Source organism: Grus americana, chromosome 3 (assembly GCF_028858705.1).
Source record: "Grus americana isolate bGruAme1 chromosome 3, bGruAme1.mat, whole genome shotgun sequence".
In the NCBI taxonomy this organism is placed as follows: domain Eukaryota; kingdom Metazoa; phylum Chordata; class Aves; order Gruiformes; family Gruidae; genus Grus; species Grus americana.
In genome coordinates this window covers 1,042,017-1,059,541 of record NC_072854.1, presented here as the reverse complement: position 1 = coordinate 1,059,541, position 17,525 = coordinate 1,042,017, and the positions used below count along the sequence as shown (strand labels likewise).

The 17,525-nt window shown below is 49.6% G+C and overlaps 1 protein-coding gene across 5 annotated transcripts; it reads right to left on the bottom strand.

Moving 5' to 3' along the window:
- Positions 1–2,166: 2,166 nt before the first annotated feature.
- On the bottom strand, positions 2,167–17,439 carry HADHB (hydroxyacyl-CoA dehydrogenase trifunctional multienzyme complex subunit beta). 5 transcript variants are annotated; one of them, XM_054821221.1, is made up of 16 exons: positions 17,375–17,439; positions 15,944–16,018; positions 15,514–15,555; positions 13,935–14,034; positions 13,273–13,317; positions 11,891–11,990; positions 10,563–10,650; positions 9,780–9,967; positions 8,305–8,485; positions 7,115–7,236; positions 5,673–5,752; positions 5,537–5,584; positions 5,035–5,122; positions 4,440–4,514; positions 2,924–3,088; positions 2,167–2,724 (listed from the first exon to the last, which is right to left on the bottom strand). In XM_054821221.1, the coding sequence occupies exons 2-16, from the start codon at positions 16,008–16,010 to the stop codon at positions 2,689–2,691; spliced, it is 1,425 nt and encodes a 474-aa protein (XP_054677196.1). In that variant the 5' UTR covers positions 16,011–16,018; positions 17,375–17,439; the 3' UTR covers positions 2,167–2,688. The 5 variants fall into 5 exon arrangements, with proteins under 5 accessions (XP_054677196.1, XP_054677197.1, XP_054677200.1 ...); XM_054821222.1 differs by having other exon boundaries at positions 13,935–14,031; XM_054821225.1 differs by lacking the exon at positions 13,273–13,317.
- Positions 17,440–17,525: the final 86 nt, after the last annotated feature.

Here is a 17,525-nt window from a genome sequence, read left to right as displayed (position 1 = left end):
CAACAGCCCCCCGGGGCTGTGCTTGTGCCCCCGCCGTCCATCCAGCGCTGCAGACGGGGCCGTGCCCGCGCAGGCAGGACAAGCGGGTTTCGCCTCATCGACGAAGCGAGCAGCCACGAGGTTTTGTTGCGTGGTGCTCCATCATCTTTAGAGACCATTTAACTCGAGACATCCTGCAGAGCAGGATCACACAACGTCACCGCGCCAACACGGCCAGGGGAACGGGCTCTCGCACACGTGGGAACAACGGGAATCGCAGCGGTGGCACTGAAACGTTGGCTGAGGACTTCCACCCGCTGGGAAGCGAGACACCGAGCGCATTTGCACGTGCGTTTGAGCAGGAGATGCAAAGGGTGTTTGCACAAAGAACCACCCCAGGCCCCTTCTCCCCTCACCCAGGCGGTTCCCACTTGCACCCGCAGCCGCCACCCTGCGCCGCGTTCCCATCTGCACAGAGCAGCAACGTTGCACAAGATTTTCCAACCAAGAGCAAACAGGACCCACCCGCTGTCACACCCGTCCCTTATCGCGAGTTTGCCTCCGAATTGCAGCAGCTGGTGGGGTGCAGAAGCGGTTTGCTTCATACAGAGGAGTCAAAGGTTCTTGCAGGTTGTTTTAGAAGAACCTCTATTCCCTGCAAGTAACACCAGCCATCCCCAGCACAGAGTCACAGGCTGCTTTGGGTGGGCAGGGACCTCCCAGCCCACCCAGTGCCACCCCTGCCATGGGCAGGGACACCCTCCACTAGCCCAGCTTGCCCAAAGCCCCATCCAACCTGGCCTTGAACACTGCCAGGGAGCCAGGGGCAGCCACAGCTTCTCTGGGCACCCTGTGCCAGGGCCTCAGCACCCTCACAGGGAAGGATTTCTGCCTCACATCCCATCTCCATCTCCCCTCCTGCAGCTTCAGGCCATGCCCCTTGGCCTGGCACTCCCTGCCCTTGGCACCAGCCCCTCTCCAGCTTTCCTGGAGCCCCTGCAGGGACTGGAAGGGGCTCTAAGGTCTCCCCGCAGCCTTCTCTTCTCCAGGCTGAACCAGCCCAACTCTCTCAGCCTGAGGTCTCCAGAGCAGAGGTGCTCCAGCCCTCGCCTCATCTCCGTGGCCTCCTCTGGCCTGGCTCCAACAGCTCCATGTCCTTCTTGTGCTGGGGACCCCCGAGCTGGACGCAGCACTGCAGGGGGGTCTCAGCAGAGCGGAGCAGAGGGGCAGAATCCCCTCCCTCGACCTGCTGCTCACGCTGCTGGACACGCAGCCCAGGACACGGGTGGCTTTCTGGGCTGCCAGCGCACGTTGCCGGCTCATGGTGAGCTTCTCGTCCCCCAACAGCCCAAGTCCTTCTCCTCAGGGCTGCTCTCCATCCATTCCCTGCCCAGCCTGGAGTTGTGCTTGGGATTGCCCCGACCCACGTGCAGGACCTTGCCCTTGGTCTGGTTGAACTTGATGTGGTTCGCATGGTCCCACCTCTCCGGCCTGTCCAGGTCCCTCTGGATGGCATCCCTGCCCTCCAGCGTGTTGACCCACCACACAGCTCGGTGTCATTGGCAAACCTGCTGAGGGTGCACTCAATCCCACTATGTCATTGATGAAGGCATTAAAGAGTACTGGTCCCAGTATGGATCCCTAAGGGACACCACTCGTCACTGGTCTCCATCTGGCCATTGAGCCATTGACCACTACCCTCTGGATGCGACCATCCAACCAATTCCTCACCCACCAAGTTGTCCATCCCTCAAATCCACGTTTCTCCACTTTGCAAGGATGTTGTGCAAGACAAGTGAAGAAAATTCCCAGAACCCTGACCAAAAGGGCAAGAACTCTCTCATCTGCTCAAAATGTTGGGAGAAAGACTCCCGGTCTGCCCCCCTGAAGTGTACCAAGCATTATGCTGCCCCTATTCCTCAATTTTCAAAATGCCAGGCACCAAAAGTCTGTAATCAAGGTGCCAGAGAGTAGCAGGAGTTACCAAAACAGTCGCAACAGCGTGGATTTTGATGATTGATTCAGGCTCTGGAGCTCAAGGTGGGTTCTGGGCAGATTCCAGAGCAGCTCTCTCCCATTTCAGAGAGCAGACACCTCAGAGCACACAGCCCCCACGACAAATGCCACAGAAACCATCCCCAACATATTTCAGGCCAGGGGAGGGAAAGAAAAAAAGCCAGACTATTATTTTTGTTTCCTGATTTATTGTGACTAACGTCAGTGACACTTACTTGTCAGAAGCAATTTGCTAATTCCTATGCCGTCTGGACACCGTGCAGCAAACCTCCTCCTTCCAAAGCAGGTCGACCAACTTGGTTTGGACCCGTTTCTGAGACCAGTTGTCACACCTAACTCACACCTCAGCCCTCCGACCTCCAGTACACTACCTTGTCCTTATCTCCAAACATAATTCTCCTTACACAGCCTTGGAATCATTCTTCTTCTCCGGGAGGAGAAATCTTGCTTATTGAAGAGTTACAAGGACCCTGGAGAGACTAAGAGCCACGTTAACTTTTCTCTCCTGGAAGTGGAATATTTCTTAGAGCGCTTTCATTAGTTGAAAATTATCCTCTGAGTAGCTAAAAGGTATTTACAAAGGCCACCAAAACTCCTTTCTGAGAAGGCTGTATGTATGTTTTTATTAGTGCATTGAAATGGCATTGCCAGGCGCAGGACACGTGAATGTCCACTCAGCAGTCCCTTGTCCCGTTACTGAGGGTAAAGCTCCACTATCATCGCGTGCCCCTGAAAGGAGAGAGAGCGAGCGGTCACCGAAAGGACTAATATTAAACATCCGCTCAATGGGAGATGCCCATCTCCCAACCGTCCTAAAATAAAAGGTACCTGGTGTAACCGGACGGGATTTCACAGTACCAACAGGAGCAGGAATGCGATTACTGCTCCTCTTGAGAGGGAAGAGTGCCAGACCATACCGCATCATTACCTGCCCTCCTGCAGCACAAGCAGCAACCAGGCCATATTGTCCTCCCTCCTTCTTCAGTCTATGGGCAGCCGTAATTACTAGACGGCAGCCAGTGGCACCGAAAGGATGTCCCAGTGACAGGGAACCACCCCAGGTATTGAACTTCTCCAGAGGAGGGGCTCCAACCTGCAAGAACACAGATTTCACAGATTGGTAGGGGTTGGAAGGGACCTCTGGAGATCATCTCGTCCAACCCCCTGCTAGAGCAGGATCACCCAGAGCAGGTCGCACAGGATCACGTCCAGGCGGGTTTTGAATCTCTCCAGAGAAGGAGACTCCACAACCTCTCTGGGCAGCCTGTCCCAGGGCTCGGTCACCCTCACAGTGAAGAAGTTTTTCCTCATGTTCAGATGGAACTTCCCGTGTTCCAGTTTGTGCCCGTTGCCCCTTGTCCTGTCACTGGGCACCACTGAGAAGAGTCTGGCCCCGTCCTCTTGACCCCCACCCTTTAGCTATTGATAAGTGTGGATCAGATCCCCTCTCAGCCTTCTCTTCTCCAGGCTAACCAGCCCCAGCTCTCGCAGCCTCTCCTCACACCAGAGATGCTCCAGGCCCCTCCTCATCCTCGCAGCCCTCCGCTGGACTCTCCCCAGTAGTTCCCAGTCTGTCTGGAACTGGGGAGCCCAGCACTGGACACAGAACTCCAGATGTGGCCTCACCAGGGCAGAGCAGAGCAGAGGGGGAGGAGAACCTCCCTCGACCTGCTGGCCACGCTCTTCTCCATGCACCCCAGGACACCGTTGGCCGCCTTGGCCACGAGGGCACACCGCTGGTCATGGAGAGCTTGGTGTCCACCAGGACGTCCAGGCCCTTCTCCGCAGCGCTGCTTCCCAGCAGGTCACCCCCACCCTGTCCTGGTGCTGGGGTTATTCCTCCCTGGGTGCAGGACCCTACACTTGCCCTTGTTGAATTCCATTGGGTTCCTCTCCGCCCAACTCTCCAGCCTGTCCAGGTCTCGCTGAACGGCAGCGCAGCCTCCTGCTCTGTCGGCCTCTCCTCCCAGTTTGGGATCGCCAGCAAACACACAGAGGGGGACACACAGTCACCTGCCTGGAAGGGGACTGGCCTCACCACAACACCAAACCTACGTGGCCAGCCCCGACCACCACAAAGCGTTCTTCAGCATGTACCAGTGCCTGATGACAGCACAAAACTGCGCCAAAGGCTTCACTGCTTCCCCTGCAGCCAGACAGGAACACCCCGTGCTGCTAGGAGGCGTGCGGAAGGACTGCTTTTAATTCCCTCCTCTCCAACAATTATTATTATGGCTCTACATCTCCACCTCCTGCTGACAACGGGAATGCCATCGTTCCCAAAGAAACCGCTCCTGCTGGGATTTGCTAACCCAGAGTTCAAGAAGCATTGCTTTTCCTCACTGAACATAACAAGAGCCCTGCTTTGCAGCCCCGCTGCAACATGGAATTCAATCAGTCCTGAAGTTAAAACTAAAGACAAAAGCATCCTGGCCGTGTCTTACCTTTGACTTTCTGCCCATGTAGTTTTGTGCAAACCAGTCTGAATCCATAGCTTTCAGGTTAGCCAGAATCTGCCCCTGCAAAGGAGGAGCAACGTTAACAAGGATAACGGCAGACATCAAGGAAAGCCTACGCACAGGGCTAGCGAACAGGAGATAGCTTGAGATTAGCTACAGCCACAAAGCTCATGCAGCCAACTGAAAAAAGCATTTTACAGCATCAGCCTCTTAAATCAACATTAGCTCAACCTTAGCTAGAACGAGATGTTGTCCAATTAACACCTCACCACAGCAGCACATATCCTCAACTCAGTCAGTAGATGACGAGCAAGCGTGGTTTCTATCATACAAGGGTCTTGGGGAAGTAAAATTTTTTTTTTTACATATTATTTTAGAATCATCTGCATTCCCTTGGTGACTTCAGGCAGTATAAATCACTGTTAGCGTGGACTGTATCAATATAAAAATGTTATATATTTAAAATAGACATAAATGTAGAGCTACACCTATCTACATTTAGCAAAGGTCGTAACGAGAACTTTCACCAACACGAAAACAGACATCTACAGAAAGGCACTGTAGCACTCAGAGTACTTACAGCAAAGGCTTCGTGGAATTCAAACACATCGATATCAGCCATGGTTAGCCCAGCCTTCTCCAGCACTTTGGGAGTAGCGTAAGTTGGACTGAAGGAAGAGTTAAGAAACAGAAGCCTTGCATGAAAATGTTTCCTCACATCACCGTCCCCTTTTTCCACAGCAACCCATGTTACATCCCTTCTCTCCAGGGTTTGTGGCACAGCTCCCTGCCTGTCCCGCTCCAACCGAAACACAACCCCAGGTAACTACAGGTAGTACCAACACGCTGCAATGCCCCCCAGCAAATCAGGGTGAGTATTTCTGCCACAGCTGCTCTCCCACGTTAGCCACCTCCCCCTGCCAAGTCCCACCTCACACACGGGCTCTCACGCCTTTGCAAGAAAGCCTGAACAGATGTAATATCTCATGAGATACTTCACAAAAAACAAAGATGTAACGGCAGGTCAAGGCTGTTGTGCTAGCACAGACTGTTAGGGGATGCTCTCAACCATCATCACCTACCCCAGCAGCAGCTGGTCCTTTGGATCCTGGGACACGTACACAAAGTCCCTGCACAGGAGAAACGCTATTAGTAACAGAAAGAGGAGAAGGAAGCAAGAGCAGACTTCAGAGGCCACGCAGTGCAGTCCCTTTTTACCTTAGGTAGGCCTTCGGTTTGTATCCCATCGCCAGAGCCTTCTCCTCAGACATGAGCAGCATCGCCGAGGCCCCGTCTGTCTGAAACGGGCAGACAAAGCAGTGAGGGCGGGCACTGCCCGAAGAGCAAGCGCGCCCTGCGCACAGAACGAGCCTGACAGCCCTCCAGCACAGCAGCTGGCAGGAGGGGACCGGGTAGAACCAGAGCTTCCAGGACACGTTGGTGACATGGACAGCGGGATCGAATGCACCCTCAGCAAGTTTGCTGCTGCTGCTGCTGAGCTTTAAGGTCCCTTCCAACCCAAACCATTCTGTGATTTGATGATATCCCCCTACAATATGGGACAAAGAGCAGGTCTGCACGATTGAGCGGCCAGATGGATGGATGATCTCCAAATGATGTTAGCACACGCATTGCTGAAGCGCTTCCTTATGGTTCAGACCCGGAGCTGCCCCTGGTTTCAGAGGACAGAGGTGCCTAACCGCCCTGCCAGTCCTGAGGACACGCTGGTTACCCTGAACACTCACACCTGTCCGCTCAGCTCCATCCCAACACTGCAGTACAATGCGGGGATGACACAAGCCACGGGCTCACCACGTGGCAAAAATGAACATCGTGGCTTTGACACATGACCACTCATTTTTGGGGTGATATAGGCCAAGCTGGCCTACAGACCTGCAGCAGAGAGCACTCCAACGGAGTTTCAACTCTTCCTAACACCAAGGCTTTTGCAAGTCCCCAAGAATGCCAAGGAGCAAACAGCATTCCCGCTCAAAGAGCCCCAGCAGTAGTTTCTTGCTTCCTTTGAGGTGCTGATGACAAACTGTGAAACAGTCTTTTAAGCACACAAGAATCTGTCAGGGCTGCGTGCAGGAACAAGACGTCACCTGGAGCCCTCTGCGGGAGACTTTCAGCGGCAGTCACCTTCTACTGAGTCTCAGGAACTGCGGCTCAGACACACCTCACCTAATTTACACAACTACCTTAGTCTTCAGCACCTACAAGAGCTTCCTTTAAAAGCACCAGAGAGAGAGAAAAACGAGCGTATGCAGAAGAGACCTCATCATAGATGTGCTCTTTATCTTAAAGTGACAAATTTAGACAAAAACTACTAGCTTCCCATTCTGGGACAGAATTTCCACATGTGCCTTTGAATGCTCAACCTCTCACTCTTCAAGGGGCAGGTACAGAAGAGCACAACAGGTAAGACAGGCCAAAACTTCAGGGGTTTAGTTACAGATGTGAAAATGAAACAGTACCCAAGTTCACCAGATTATAACAGAGCTCCCAGTTACCCTTGAAAAACCTGAAAGCACATGATACCACCCAGGAGACAACTCATTCCCACAGATTACACCAGCTTGATCTACATGCCTACAGGAGGCAGAGGGTGAACCAGGCAGTTTCCCCCCCCAGCTCATAGCGATGGGAGCACGCATTACCAGGAAGGAGGAGTTGGCAGCCGTGACAGTTCCGTATGGCTTGACAAAAGCCGGCTTCAGCTTCCCCATCTGTTCCATTGAGGAAGGACGGATCCCGTTATCTTTGGTAACTGTATCCTTGCCTGTTGATGAAAAAAGCATATTTAAACTATGAAAGTCAACAACATGCATGAATTTGCACATCAGGAATCCGGGGGGGGGAGAAAAAATAAATCTGAAAACTGTGCTTTTTATGATAAGCAGGAGGAGGAAAAAAAGAGAAAATCCATTCATGGTATCAGGATATTTAACGTGGCTAAAAAATAGCACTTAAAAATTGAAGCTACATTACTTTCTCTCTGAAGACTGCAATCTATTTACTGTAAGAAAAAAATACCACACGGAAAACCCAGTTGATAAAAGAATTTAAATTCAGATTATAAAGCCTAAATTGGAGAACTGGGCCTAAATGAATCTATGTGCCAAGTTTTGAGGAAGTAAGAGCACTGGGAAGAACCAAATATATGCTACTTCAACTATACCAACTGCTTAAATAAACCAGTTAACAAAAAGAACCAATTTTAGTATAAAGACCACATGTAACCATGGATCTACAAAAGTAAGGTCTCTCTAGGAAACAAAACTACAGCGTAAAAGTGCCCCAAGTGAATCGGTATCACACCAAAGCGTGCTCGCTGGCTGATGTAGGAATCAGGCGGTGGAAAGGACGGCTTAGAGTTTCTCTCCCAACTGTTTCATATCTGAGCAATGACTGTGAGTTCTGATGAACTGGAGTCTACCAAGCAGATCACGTTTCAGCTCTTCCTATGCAGCTCCTGATTTATTATTTATAAATATTATTTATTGGATTTTATAGGCTTTCTGTTTGTTGTGAATATCTTGGGGTATAAAGACAGGTTCTCTCGTCTGGCTGAAAGAGCAGGGGGATCCCTGGTCCAACCGTTCTGATTTTCCTTGCTCTATCGTCACATTAGCACAGATACGAGGGGGTTTGACAAAATATAGCTATGGATATGTTTATATATTTAGATATGCATGTTTAGAAACATGCTCCTACATCTGTTTTCCAGGGAGAAACAGACAGCATATCGAAGAGTTAAAATCCGTATCAGGTACGCAGAACATTATGAATCTGACCCTATTTCTTTATTGAACTAGTGCATGCTAGCAATGAAATGCTGCACTTTTACCTGGCACTTTGAAGGGTACCACATCGAATAGCAAACCTCCATCCTGGGCTTTCTTGGCTAGCGTGTGGGAACGGAGGGCATACTCATCTTGCTCCAAACGGGAAACGGCAAAGGCAGCAGCCAAACGATCGGCAGAGTGCCCCATGGTCTCACTGGTGGAGAACTCTGCCACAGCTGGGAGCTAACAAAGCAGAAAAATAAAGTCAGCACACACAATCTCCTGTCCCTGGGCAGTCACATAACGTTCAGAAGCCGGTTAAGCCCGGCACAGTCAGTCAGTGAGACCCTTCCGTTTATTAAGCAGAACAGTTAATAGTAGAGCTGTGCAATTAACACATGGTTAACCGTACTGGAAGTGACTTGGTCAAACACAGTAGAGGAACCATCGCTTTCAAAGATTTTAGAGAAAAATGGATAAAAATGAGGTCCAGACTGCTGCTTACTCCAAGGGTTCAAGAAATGTATTGCATTTGCACATGCAAAGAGCAGCTGCCTTGTGCATTTAACAAGGAATCTCCTAGGAAGGGTCACTGGACTTTTTGGGCCAAGGTGAAACACCACGTCCTGGGACCTGAAAACTCCTTGTCAAATACCTCCTCGAGCAAAACCAGAGACAGCAGGTGTGTTCAGCTTTGCTTTTATCCTTCCAGCAGCACACAGGAAATCCCTGCATGCATTTAAGTCTGCAATTTTCCTTATCTTATTTGGACTTCGGATCTCATCTCTGCTGTACGTACACTATGCTTCCCTGCGGTCCTGCTCAAGGCAGCCAGCAGAGGCACAGACACACACCGCTTCCTTGTGAGGAGCTGGCGGTGGTAAGGAGGGAAGTGTTTTTCCTTCCCATCTCCACCATGTCGTAATCCATCGTGACCTCAGAGACAGAAGAGTGCCTCCCTCTACAGCAGAGTCCAGACATTAACCAGCAGACTGCCGATTCTCACTGGGGTCCAAACAATAGGAGCCGAACACGTTCAGCACCTGGCAGGGCTTGGCCAGGAGCAGTAATCATAAGGCATATTTAAGATGAGTTAATCAAACAATTACATTAACACACTGAGGAGGAGGTTTCTCTCTGACATTAAGCATGTTACTTCTACGATTTAAGAAACAAAAATTCTTCTGACCCTTTAGACCCTTGCAGAAGATGGGAAAAAAGCTTCTACTTTGTCGCTTCCAGCACAGTTTGTCTAGGAGTTGCAGAAGGAGAGGGAGGTTTTGAAATAAGTTAGGTTTACTGAAGCCCAACATGTAAGAAAACAAAGCAGTCATGAATGCTACGAGATGCATTAATCAACTGCAGTTTTAACCAGAAGCACGGGACAGGGATCCAATAAAAGCGAGCCACAGGCAGCCAGCTCTCCCTTTTTAAATCTTCTCCATTGAGGCTACAAAAGTTTCCTAAGCCATCTTGTTTTACACCTCCTTATACAACAGTTTTAACTTAAATATCTAAATGCCTGAAAAAAAATTACCTCTGGAGCAAAGTAGTCAGGGCGGATTTTGGAAATCAGGGAGAGCTTTTGGCCCAAGGTCTTGGCTCGGTTAAGAGTCAGCATAGTCTTCCTCATCTTCCTACTGTGACGAATGGGAACGTCTGACATTAACTCCACACCCCCTGCTACGACGACGTCGCACTGTCCAGCCGCAATCATACCCACGCCTGCGGAACGAGACAGAGCTTCCCATGAGCTGCAGGGAGAAGCGACACTTACTGCCCATTACTGCCTTGGACACTACTACGTTTTATTTCCTTCTCCAGCCTCTGGCTTTATACAACATGTGCTTAACAGAGACTGAGCAGGTTGAACAGACATTTTCTGAATCATACTAGTTTTGCAACTTTGCTTCCACTTCTCTTTGTCACACGTAGCAGTTGGGAGAAGAATATCCCCAGCAATTTGAGACAGTAACCGGGTATCCTTTTTTTTTTTCTTTCCCCTCCTCTGTTTAGGTTAAGTCAAAGACCAAAGTAGCCTGAAAAGCAGCAACTTCCTTATCATGATGTAGTCTTTACCTCCCAGGCTAACACGGACACTGAGCAGAGACTATCGCTGAATGCAAATGGTGTCCAGCTGCTGGCAGGTCTACAGCAAACACTACTCATGTTGTATTTTGTTGGTTCAAAAATTCCCTTCTGTTCCAGGATTTCTTCAGATGCTTACTTCTATTCACTAAGCAGTGCGAGTTAGACGAGGGATGTAGGGGAGTTGCTAAGCTTGGTCTCAAACCCACATCTTGTTCTTCCAGCCACATACCTGTGGTCATAGCCTGGTTTGAAGAAATGCAAGCCATGGTGACTGTATGGGCTGGAGTTTTGTCAGAGAAACCCGCTCCCAAGGCAGCCTATGAGCAACAAAGAATGACTGTTAAAACCGACACCTTTTGCTCCACAGGGTCAGAGCTACCTTCTGCCCAGCAACACACCTCTGCAGACTAAGCTGAAAACAAGTACGTCAAGTTTTCATTTGGCTAATTACTGCAGCAGCTCTTCCCTTCCCAGGACTCTGGGAACAGGAGGAGACGGCAGCTGCCCAGCTGCCAGGGCTCTCAACACCGTTATGTGGACAGTCACTGGCCCCCCGTTAATAAGGGCCAGACTAATCACACACCTCACAATTTCAAAAGAACTTCCAGCTACTTGGCATCATCTTTGCTTCACCTTATTTGCAAAGGCAACACGTGAAAGGAATTATTTAGACCCATCAGTACAAGGCACCGTGACTTGCTTTAGAGAGAGCAGAAAATATTTCCTGTAGTTCAGAAAGCGGCGTCTCGTTTGACCCATCTGAGAACGCGGCCTCCCGTCACAGGAGAACTGCTCACAGCAAGACCTTCCCTAGTTGAGACGTGGCCAACTAGTTTAAAGTTCAGCAGTTGTTCCCAAGTTAAAATTACACCGCAGCCTCATCTGACTGGCACGTGACCAAAGCAAGTATTTGCATACACAAGGCTAAAACCACTGATGGAACAGGAGAGCCTCGGAACCTCCAAAGTCCTTCCAACCCAGGTTACGTCATGTTTTAGTCCAGTTGCAGAGAACAACAGCAGAGACTCCAGGTTACAGAAAATCACATGCCGCCTCTGTAACATTACTTCAGCGGACCAGCTTCTTTCCGTGTATAATATGCCAATTGTGTTTTCTGACTGCCAGAAAAAAAAGGGCAGCTAAGCTACGCCATTTCAAATCATTCATTGGCATCTGATCAGCCAACTAAAATAAATAAATACCACAGTATTTGATCTATCACAGTATGCTCTGGTCCTCTCTGGTACTTTGGACCAGCCAACACTTGAGTCCAACTGGTAGTTAAGAGCTGAGTGATCAGCAATCTTTAACAAAAGCTTCCCTTTCAGGGAAGAATCAAGCAGAGGCTGCACAGCATCAAAACGCACTCAGATGGCAGATTTCAACAGGAGGCAGAGTGCCATACAGTTATTTGACAGACAATACTGCCCAGCGAGTCCATACTCCCAAATAACATTTAAACGAACCGTAACACTGGAAATCTTTTTTGAAGGGTTTGTCACCTTCATACTAGTTGCAGAAATCAGACCCACAGGGGAAACGCTGCACGTAACCCACCTCTCTGGCAACATTACTCGTTTTCACCTCCTGGATAACTGTGCCATAAACAATGTAATCAACAACATCCCTTGGGACACTGGTCCGGTTCAGCAACCCCCTAAGGAGAAGATCAAAACAAACAAAATTAATTTGCACCATGCCAGCAATAACCTTACACAGTCCTCAAACACCCTTTTTCCACCAGCTTGGCTGGAGAACAAGGCAGTGATGGAGCCACATCTTCTGGCCCTAGTTCAGAAGAAATCTTGTCTGCATGTGTACTTAATGAAAAGTGTAATTGACTACAGACTGCAAATAATCACAGCGATAATAATCACTATAAATGATTATGTAATTTAATGAAACCAGCTACTCTACACCCTCCCCACACTCAGAAGTGGCTGTTAGCATCTTCCCCAATTTGGAGTATTCTGACATCAAAACTAAAGGAAGAGGGCCTTAAGAGATAACAAAGCCTATCACCTTTGGCACAAGAACATGTAGAACTTCAATAAAGACACACAGAAAATAAGCAGTGCATTTTCACAGTTCATTACAAAACATACTGCACAATTTGCCAGAACATCTTGGCAAACGCCAACGCAGCAAATCCCACAGCACACAGTGATTTAAGGCCATGGGGATTCAAATGTAGCGTCATGCACTACAAAGCACCAAATAAAAATGAAAGTAAAGGCACCTCGATCAGTAACTTCTCTTCCGCAGCACACTAAAAGCCCCTCAACGTCCAGGACACAGCCCTCACGCACAACTAACACACTGCCTGTCAACCAAATCAGCCTGCCGTGGCTAAACACAGCATTCAGATTTGGCATGACCATACCCAACCTCACAATCTCTTCTCACGCCTTCAAATCTCCTTTCCATCCCGAAAAAGCCTTCTCTCTTTTCAACAGCACTTTGCCCTGCTGCTTAACAAAACAAACCCACTGCTAATGACCTACAGGTTTTGTCAGATCACTGTAGAATGGAGGGGACAGGCAAGATGACAGAATTAGCTTTGTTATTCTTGCTGCCACGTAGTTTTCTCTGCATTGCCCAGACTGTTTTTCCCCTGAATTGTAAGCACATCTCAACAGTAGCTACGATCTCTGTACTGAGAGAACTACAATCAGAATTCAAATTAACTAAAATTTGTCAAGCAGGACAACAGTGCCATCTCTTCATAACAAAACACTTTAACACAAGCCTGTTGTAAACCCTACTGCTTAAGCCACCTACTAAGGTGGTGGTGGACCATGAAAAACGAAGCACCTGGATCATATTGTTCAGAGACAAAGCTAGAGCCTTGGCTTTCAAATCTGTTGAATCCACCATGCTCACACTGAGACCTCAGCAGTTCAACGAGTTTTCTGGGCCCTTCTATTCAAATTACTTACTGCAGTGCCGCTCTTGCTAAGTCGTGTGGCATAAGATCTGCGTACCTGGAAGTTAAAGAACGGAGGCAGAATTAGGAGTGTCAGAAACCGATACAGATGTTCTACTTCAGCACTGTAAGGGCACGTGTGCAGCAAAGAACTGCTGACATACCAGAAACGCTCCACTGCATTTATAATAAAATATTCCATACCCCAGGTTGTGAAGACTATCTGTGTACAGGTACACAACCGCTGTACTAAAACCGGTGAAAAGAAGCAGTAACAGGATAAAGAAATCCCCTACCCATCCCAAGAGTTAGGTCTGGTCCTAATTCAGCTGCGAATTTGGTGCTAGCAAGAGGAGACTACAGCAGGTTCTCTGCACCTGTCCTGCTAGTTTTGTGAAACACTTTGCTCTGTGTGCTATAGATCCACCGACAGTTTCCTCTAGACATGCAGCATAAATCCTCATTCTTCTCAGAATTCACATACATGGGCAATCTTCTTCAAAACACGTTTTTTCACGAGGTGAGCTGGAATAACTGCAGCAGTCTAACTCATCGCCATCTCAGTACTTTCAGGCATTAGAGTAACTACATTAAAATGAACAAGCCAACTTTTTTCACAGAAAGAGTCTACTGTTAACCAAGTCAGCATGTATTTTCCTGTTATTTTATACTTACGAGGTGCCAGACTGCAAAAATGGAATACGGACTCCCTCTACCACAACGATATTCTTCACGCCACTTTTGGCTAAGGTCTTCTTACTCTTAGGCTGGACTGCTAAGAGAGAAGTGACTATTAACAGGAATACCAGCAAACTTAAAGTAAGATTCTGTTCAAACTACTAGTAAAATAGGGACATTGTTCTCTTTTGGTGTGTAAGTCAAAAGCAGAGTAGGTAGGACACCTGGACTGCAATCTTCTCTCTGTCTGGTTAATTATGTGACCTGTGAAAAATGATTTAACAAGTCAGTGCTTCGCCCATCAGCAGAGATTCACCTACAGCTCCACTGAGGCAACAGCACAGCTGAGAATAAAGGCACATAATTCCCAGTCTCCGCTACCAACTGACAAGAACGCTGCAGGAAGAAACACCTCCAGAACTGCTGCACAGCTTAGAACATGAATGCAGCAAAGAAATTCAAAGCCTGAGCAAGATCTCACACGGTCTCTCACCTGGGGAGCAGCAAGGACTGCAAACAGCAACCTGCCTTCCACAGTAACTGCCTATGTATGTGCTCTTACTGCACAGTAAAGGTGAGAAAATTCAAGGTAAATCAAAAAATAGTTCAAGAAGTTGACTAACTTGCACTCCCGTAGGAAAGCAGTAGCAAGGAGTGCACATTGTTCTTGTGGGTAACTTGCTGCTACTCCGGAAGGTGTCTGAGCACCTCAGGTTCAAGACAAAGCACGTCTTGATATGTTATCATTCAACAGGGCACCATCAGAGCTCTTCTGGAGTGATGAGAATTTCCTAATGCAATCAGGCCTGCAAATCTTAACAAGCACATACAGCAGCATGGGGCAGCTCCCTTTACCAGCCAGAAAAGGATAAAGACTCATAAAAGCAGATTAAGTCCAGCTAAATACTGTGTGCAAGCGAGTTGCAGGATGAAACTCCAGCACTGTTCTTGGGTTACGTAAGGCTCTCTGCCCAAAGCCAAGGGGATGAGGGGGAGCTGCTGTCTAGGCCAGTTTCCAAACCCCAGGCCGCTCAGAGCATTAGTCACCTGAGCAACGTCCCCTACAACAAATCCCAGATCGCCCCCTCGACCGCTCAGCAAGGGCCAACAGCTAAAAACCCACGTAAACCGTGTGTGCTCAGCAGCTCCACCAAGACCTGAGCCTCTTACTGGTCTCACTGGACTTCAGAGCTAATTCCACAAGCTTCTCCTTGCCCGGGACAATCCCCTCCCCTCTGGGCAAGTGATCTAGCTATGCCCGGACGGCTCATAAACCCCAAGCTCAGCCTCTCCGTTTAGAGTCTAAAAATAGCAATCTATCAGGTGATGACGGGGCACGAGCTCTGGGCTGGGCACAGCTGCTGGGAGCGAGGGGCACGCCGAGATGGTGAGCACTCTGCTGCAAACAGCGTTTTGCCTTTGGTTTTACTGGTTTGCAACTTCTGAGGGGCACTCAAACTGAGGGAGTCTGTGTTTCTGAGATTTATGTCGAATGAGACTCTGGAAAAGGGAGGTGGCTTCAAAAACAGTCTTCAATAGCACAGACCCACTGAGATTCCTGGTGTTTGCACTTTACCTGCGGCTTGTAGCTGTGAAGAGCAGCTGAGCGACCGAGCAACTGAAAAACAAGAAAGGAAAAAATAGGGTCTGTAAACCTGAAATGTTAAAAACATTTCTAGTTTCTGTAAGAACTGTTAAAAAAATAAGATAATGTCATAGTAAGACAATTGCACCTGAACATCTGTGAGATATTATTTAGTTTAGTCTGTTCATAGAAATGACACAGTTCATATTTCCTGTTAACATGAGATTCCTCCCACATCCGATGTGGGAAGAGACAAATATGGCAACAATGGAATTAGTTATATAAAAAACCACATTGTCTTCTTCCTTGAGATGACAATGGAACAGAGATTCAGATACAAGCATCCATTCCAAACCCAACACTTAAACCAGAACTTTAAGACCTACCAATTTAAGCTTTTAATAAACCTAAAGATACTTACAGACCCTGGCAGCCCATGCTGAGGAAGCGGGGAGGTTTCTGATGGCACTGGTCAGCATGGAACTCATTTTGATATCTAGAGAGGTTGAGAAAGACCAATATTAATCCAATCTGGTCTACGCGGAACAATTTCAAGGTAAGCAATCTGCCTGCTTCACACGGAGCCAAAGCAGCAAAGAAACAGAAGACGCTCCAAGGGCACAGAGAATTACTTCCTATGACGCTTTTTGAACAGCATCTAACCCACAAGGAGTCTGGCTTATGACTGTGGCCTGCAAACGTTCCTGTAAATAAATACTCATCTCCCGTGAGCCAGCACTGTACTGATAGCAGCCAGCAGTTTTCAATTTCCCTCCCAATAACTGTTCCACCACGGCCCCACTGGAAAATTGTCCCAGTGCCCAGCCGATCTCGCTGCCAGCGTGACCCTCCTGACACGCTCCCCTTGGCACGCGCAGTGTCATGCCACTACCCCTCGTTTTAACTGTTGATGCTAACCTCAGTAACTTCCGCTGCCTATCCCCATGGGAAGCAGAACAAGATAGCATCCGCTACCCCAAAAACTTCCTCTGTAGCTTTCCCAAAGCCCACTCCAAAACAGGGTCTCCCTACAAACAAATCCTCATCTGCAGTTTTTATTGATAAGGGCAAAAAACGGTCCCCACAGCTCCAGCTCTTTAGCTGCTTCACAGCAACATTCACCTTATCCCGCCAGGCTTTTAGCGTTCAAGCTAACAGCGTTCTCTCTCCCAAACACACACGTTTTCCCTAGAGGGTTAGAGAAACACTTGCAGTCCCAAGCCCAGCCCACTCGGGTATTGCAGCTCTCTCCAGCTTCTCAAAACCCAGCGTAAGCCGCCAGCCACCCCATTCCACTTTGGCACCTCACAGCTCCGCACCTGCGACACGCCACGCAGCGCTCCCCATTCCTCAGCCTGCTCCAGCCACGCCGGCGCCCCACAAACCAAACCCAGGCTCCTCCCGTCAGAGAAGGCCCAGCAAGCAGCCCTCCGCCCCGGCATCCTTCTCTCTGCAAGACCGCTCGTCCTCCAGCTGTGCCGAGTTCCCCCCACACCCGACTGAACTTTTTCTCCAGATCTTCCCTGCCCGCCGCACCCCACACCCCCCCATACTCCACACCGGCTCCTCACCCCACGCACGGCCCACAGACACTACGCACCCACTCCCTGGCCGCACGCACGCCACAGACAGCTCCCCCTCGGGCACGCACTCCCAGGGCCGCACGCCCCCCACCAGAGCCCCCCTCAAAATGAAACAACACCCCCACACACACCCCCGCCCCTCACGTACACCGCAGCTCACCGCCCTCCGTCCCCACCTGGGACCGACCCCCGCCCCCCCGTAGCACCCCTCGCCCCCAGCCGCCCCCGCTGCCCCCCAGCCCCGCCGTCCCCCCCAGCCGCCCGCACACCTCCGCCTGCGCCCAGCACCGCCCCGCACTGCCGCCGCCACCGCCCGCCGCGCCGCCACTCAGAAAGGGCCCCGCGTCCTCTCCGCCCGCCGGGCTGTCCAACCTCCCGCCTGAGGGACGCCTCCAGCCCCGTAGCCCCTACCCGCGCCCT

Bases quoted from the DNA above. Each gene is read 5' to 3' on its own strand.
- HADHB (XM_054821221.1), bottom strand. From the start codon at position 16,010: ATGAGTTCCATGCTGACCAGTGCCATCAGAAACCTCCCCGCTTCCTCA. The intron at 9,968-10,562 runs GTATGTGGCTGG...CTCGTTCCGCAG, and splicing joins AAACCAGGCTATGACCACAG to GCGTGGGTATGATTGCGGCT. The intron at 2,725-2,923 runs GTAATGATGCGG...CTCTCCTTTCAG, and splicing joins CTTGTGCTGCAGGAGGGCAG to GGGCACGCGATGATAGTGGA.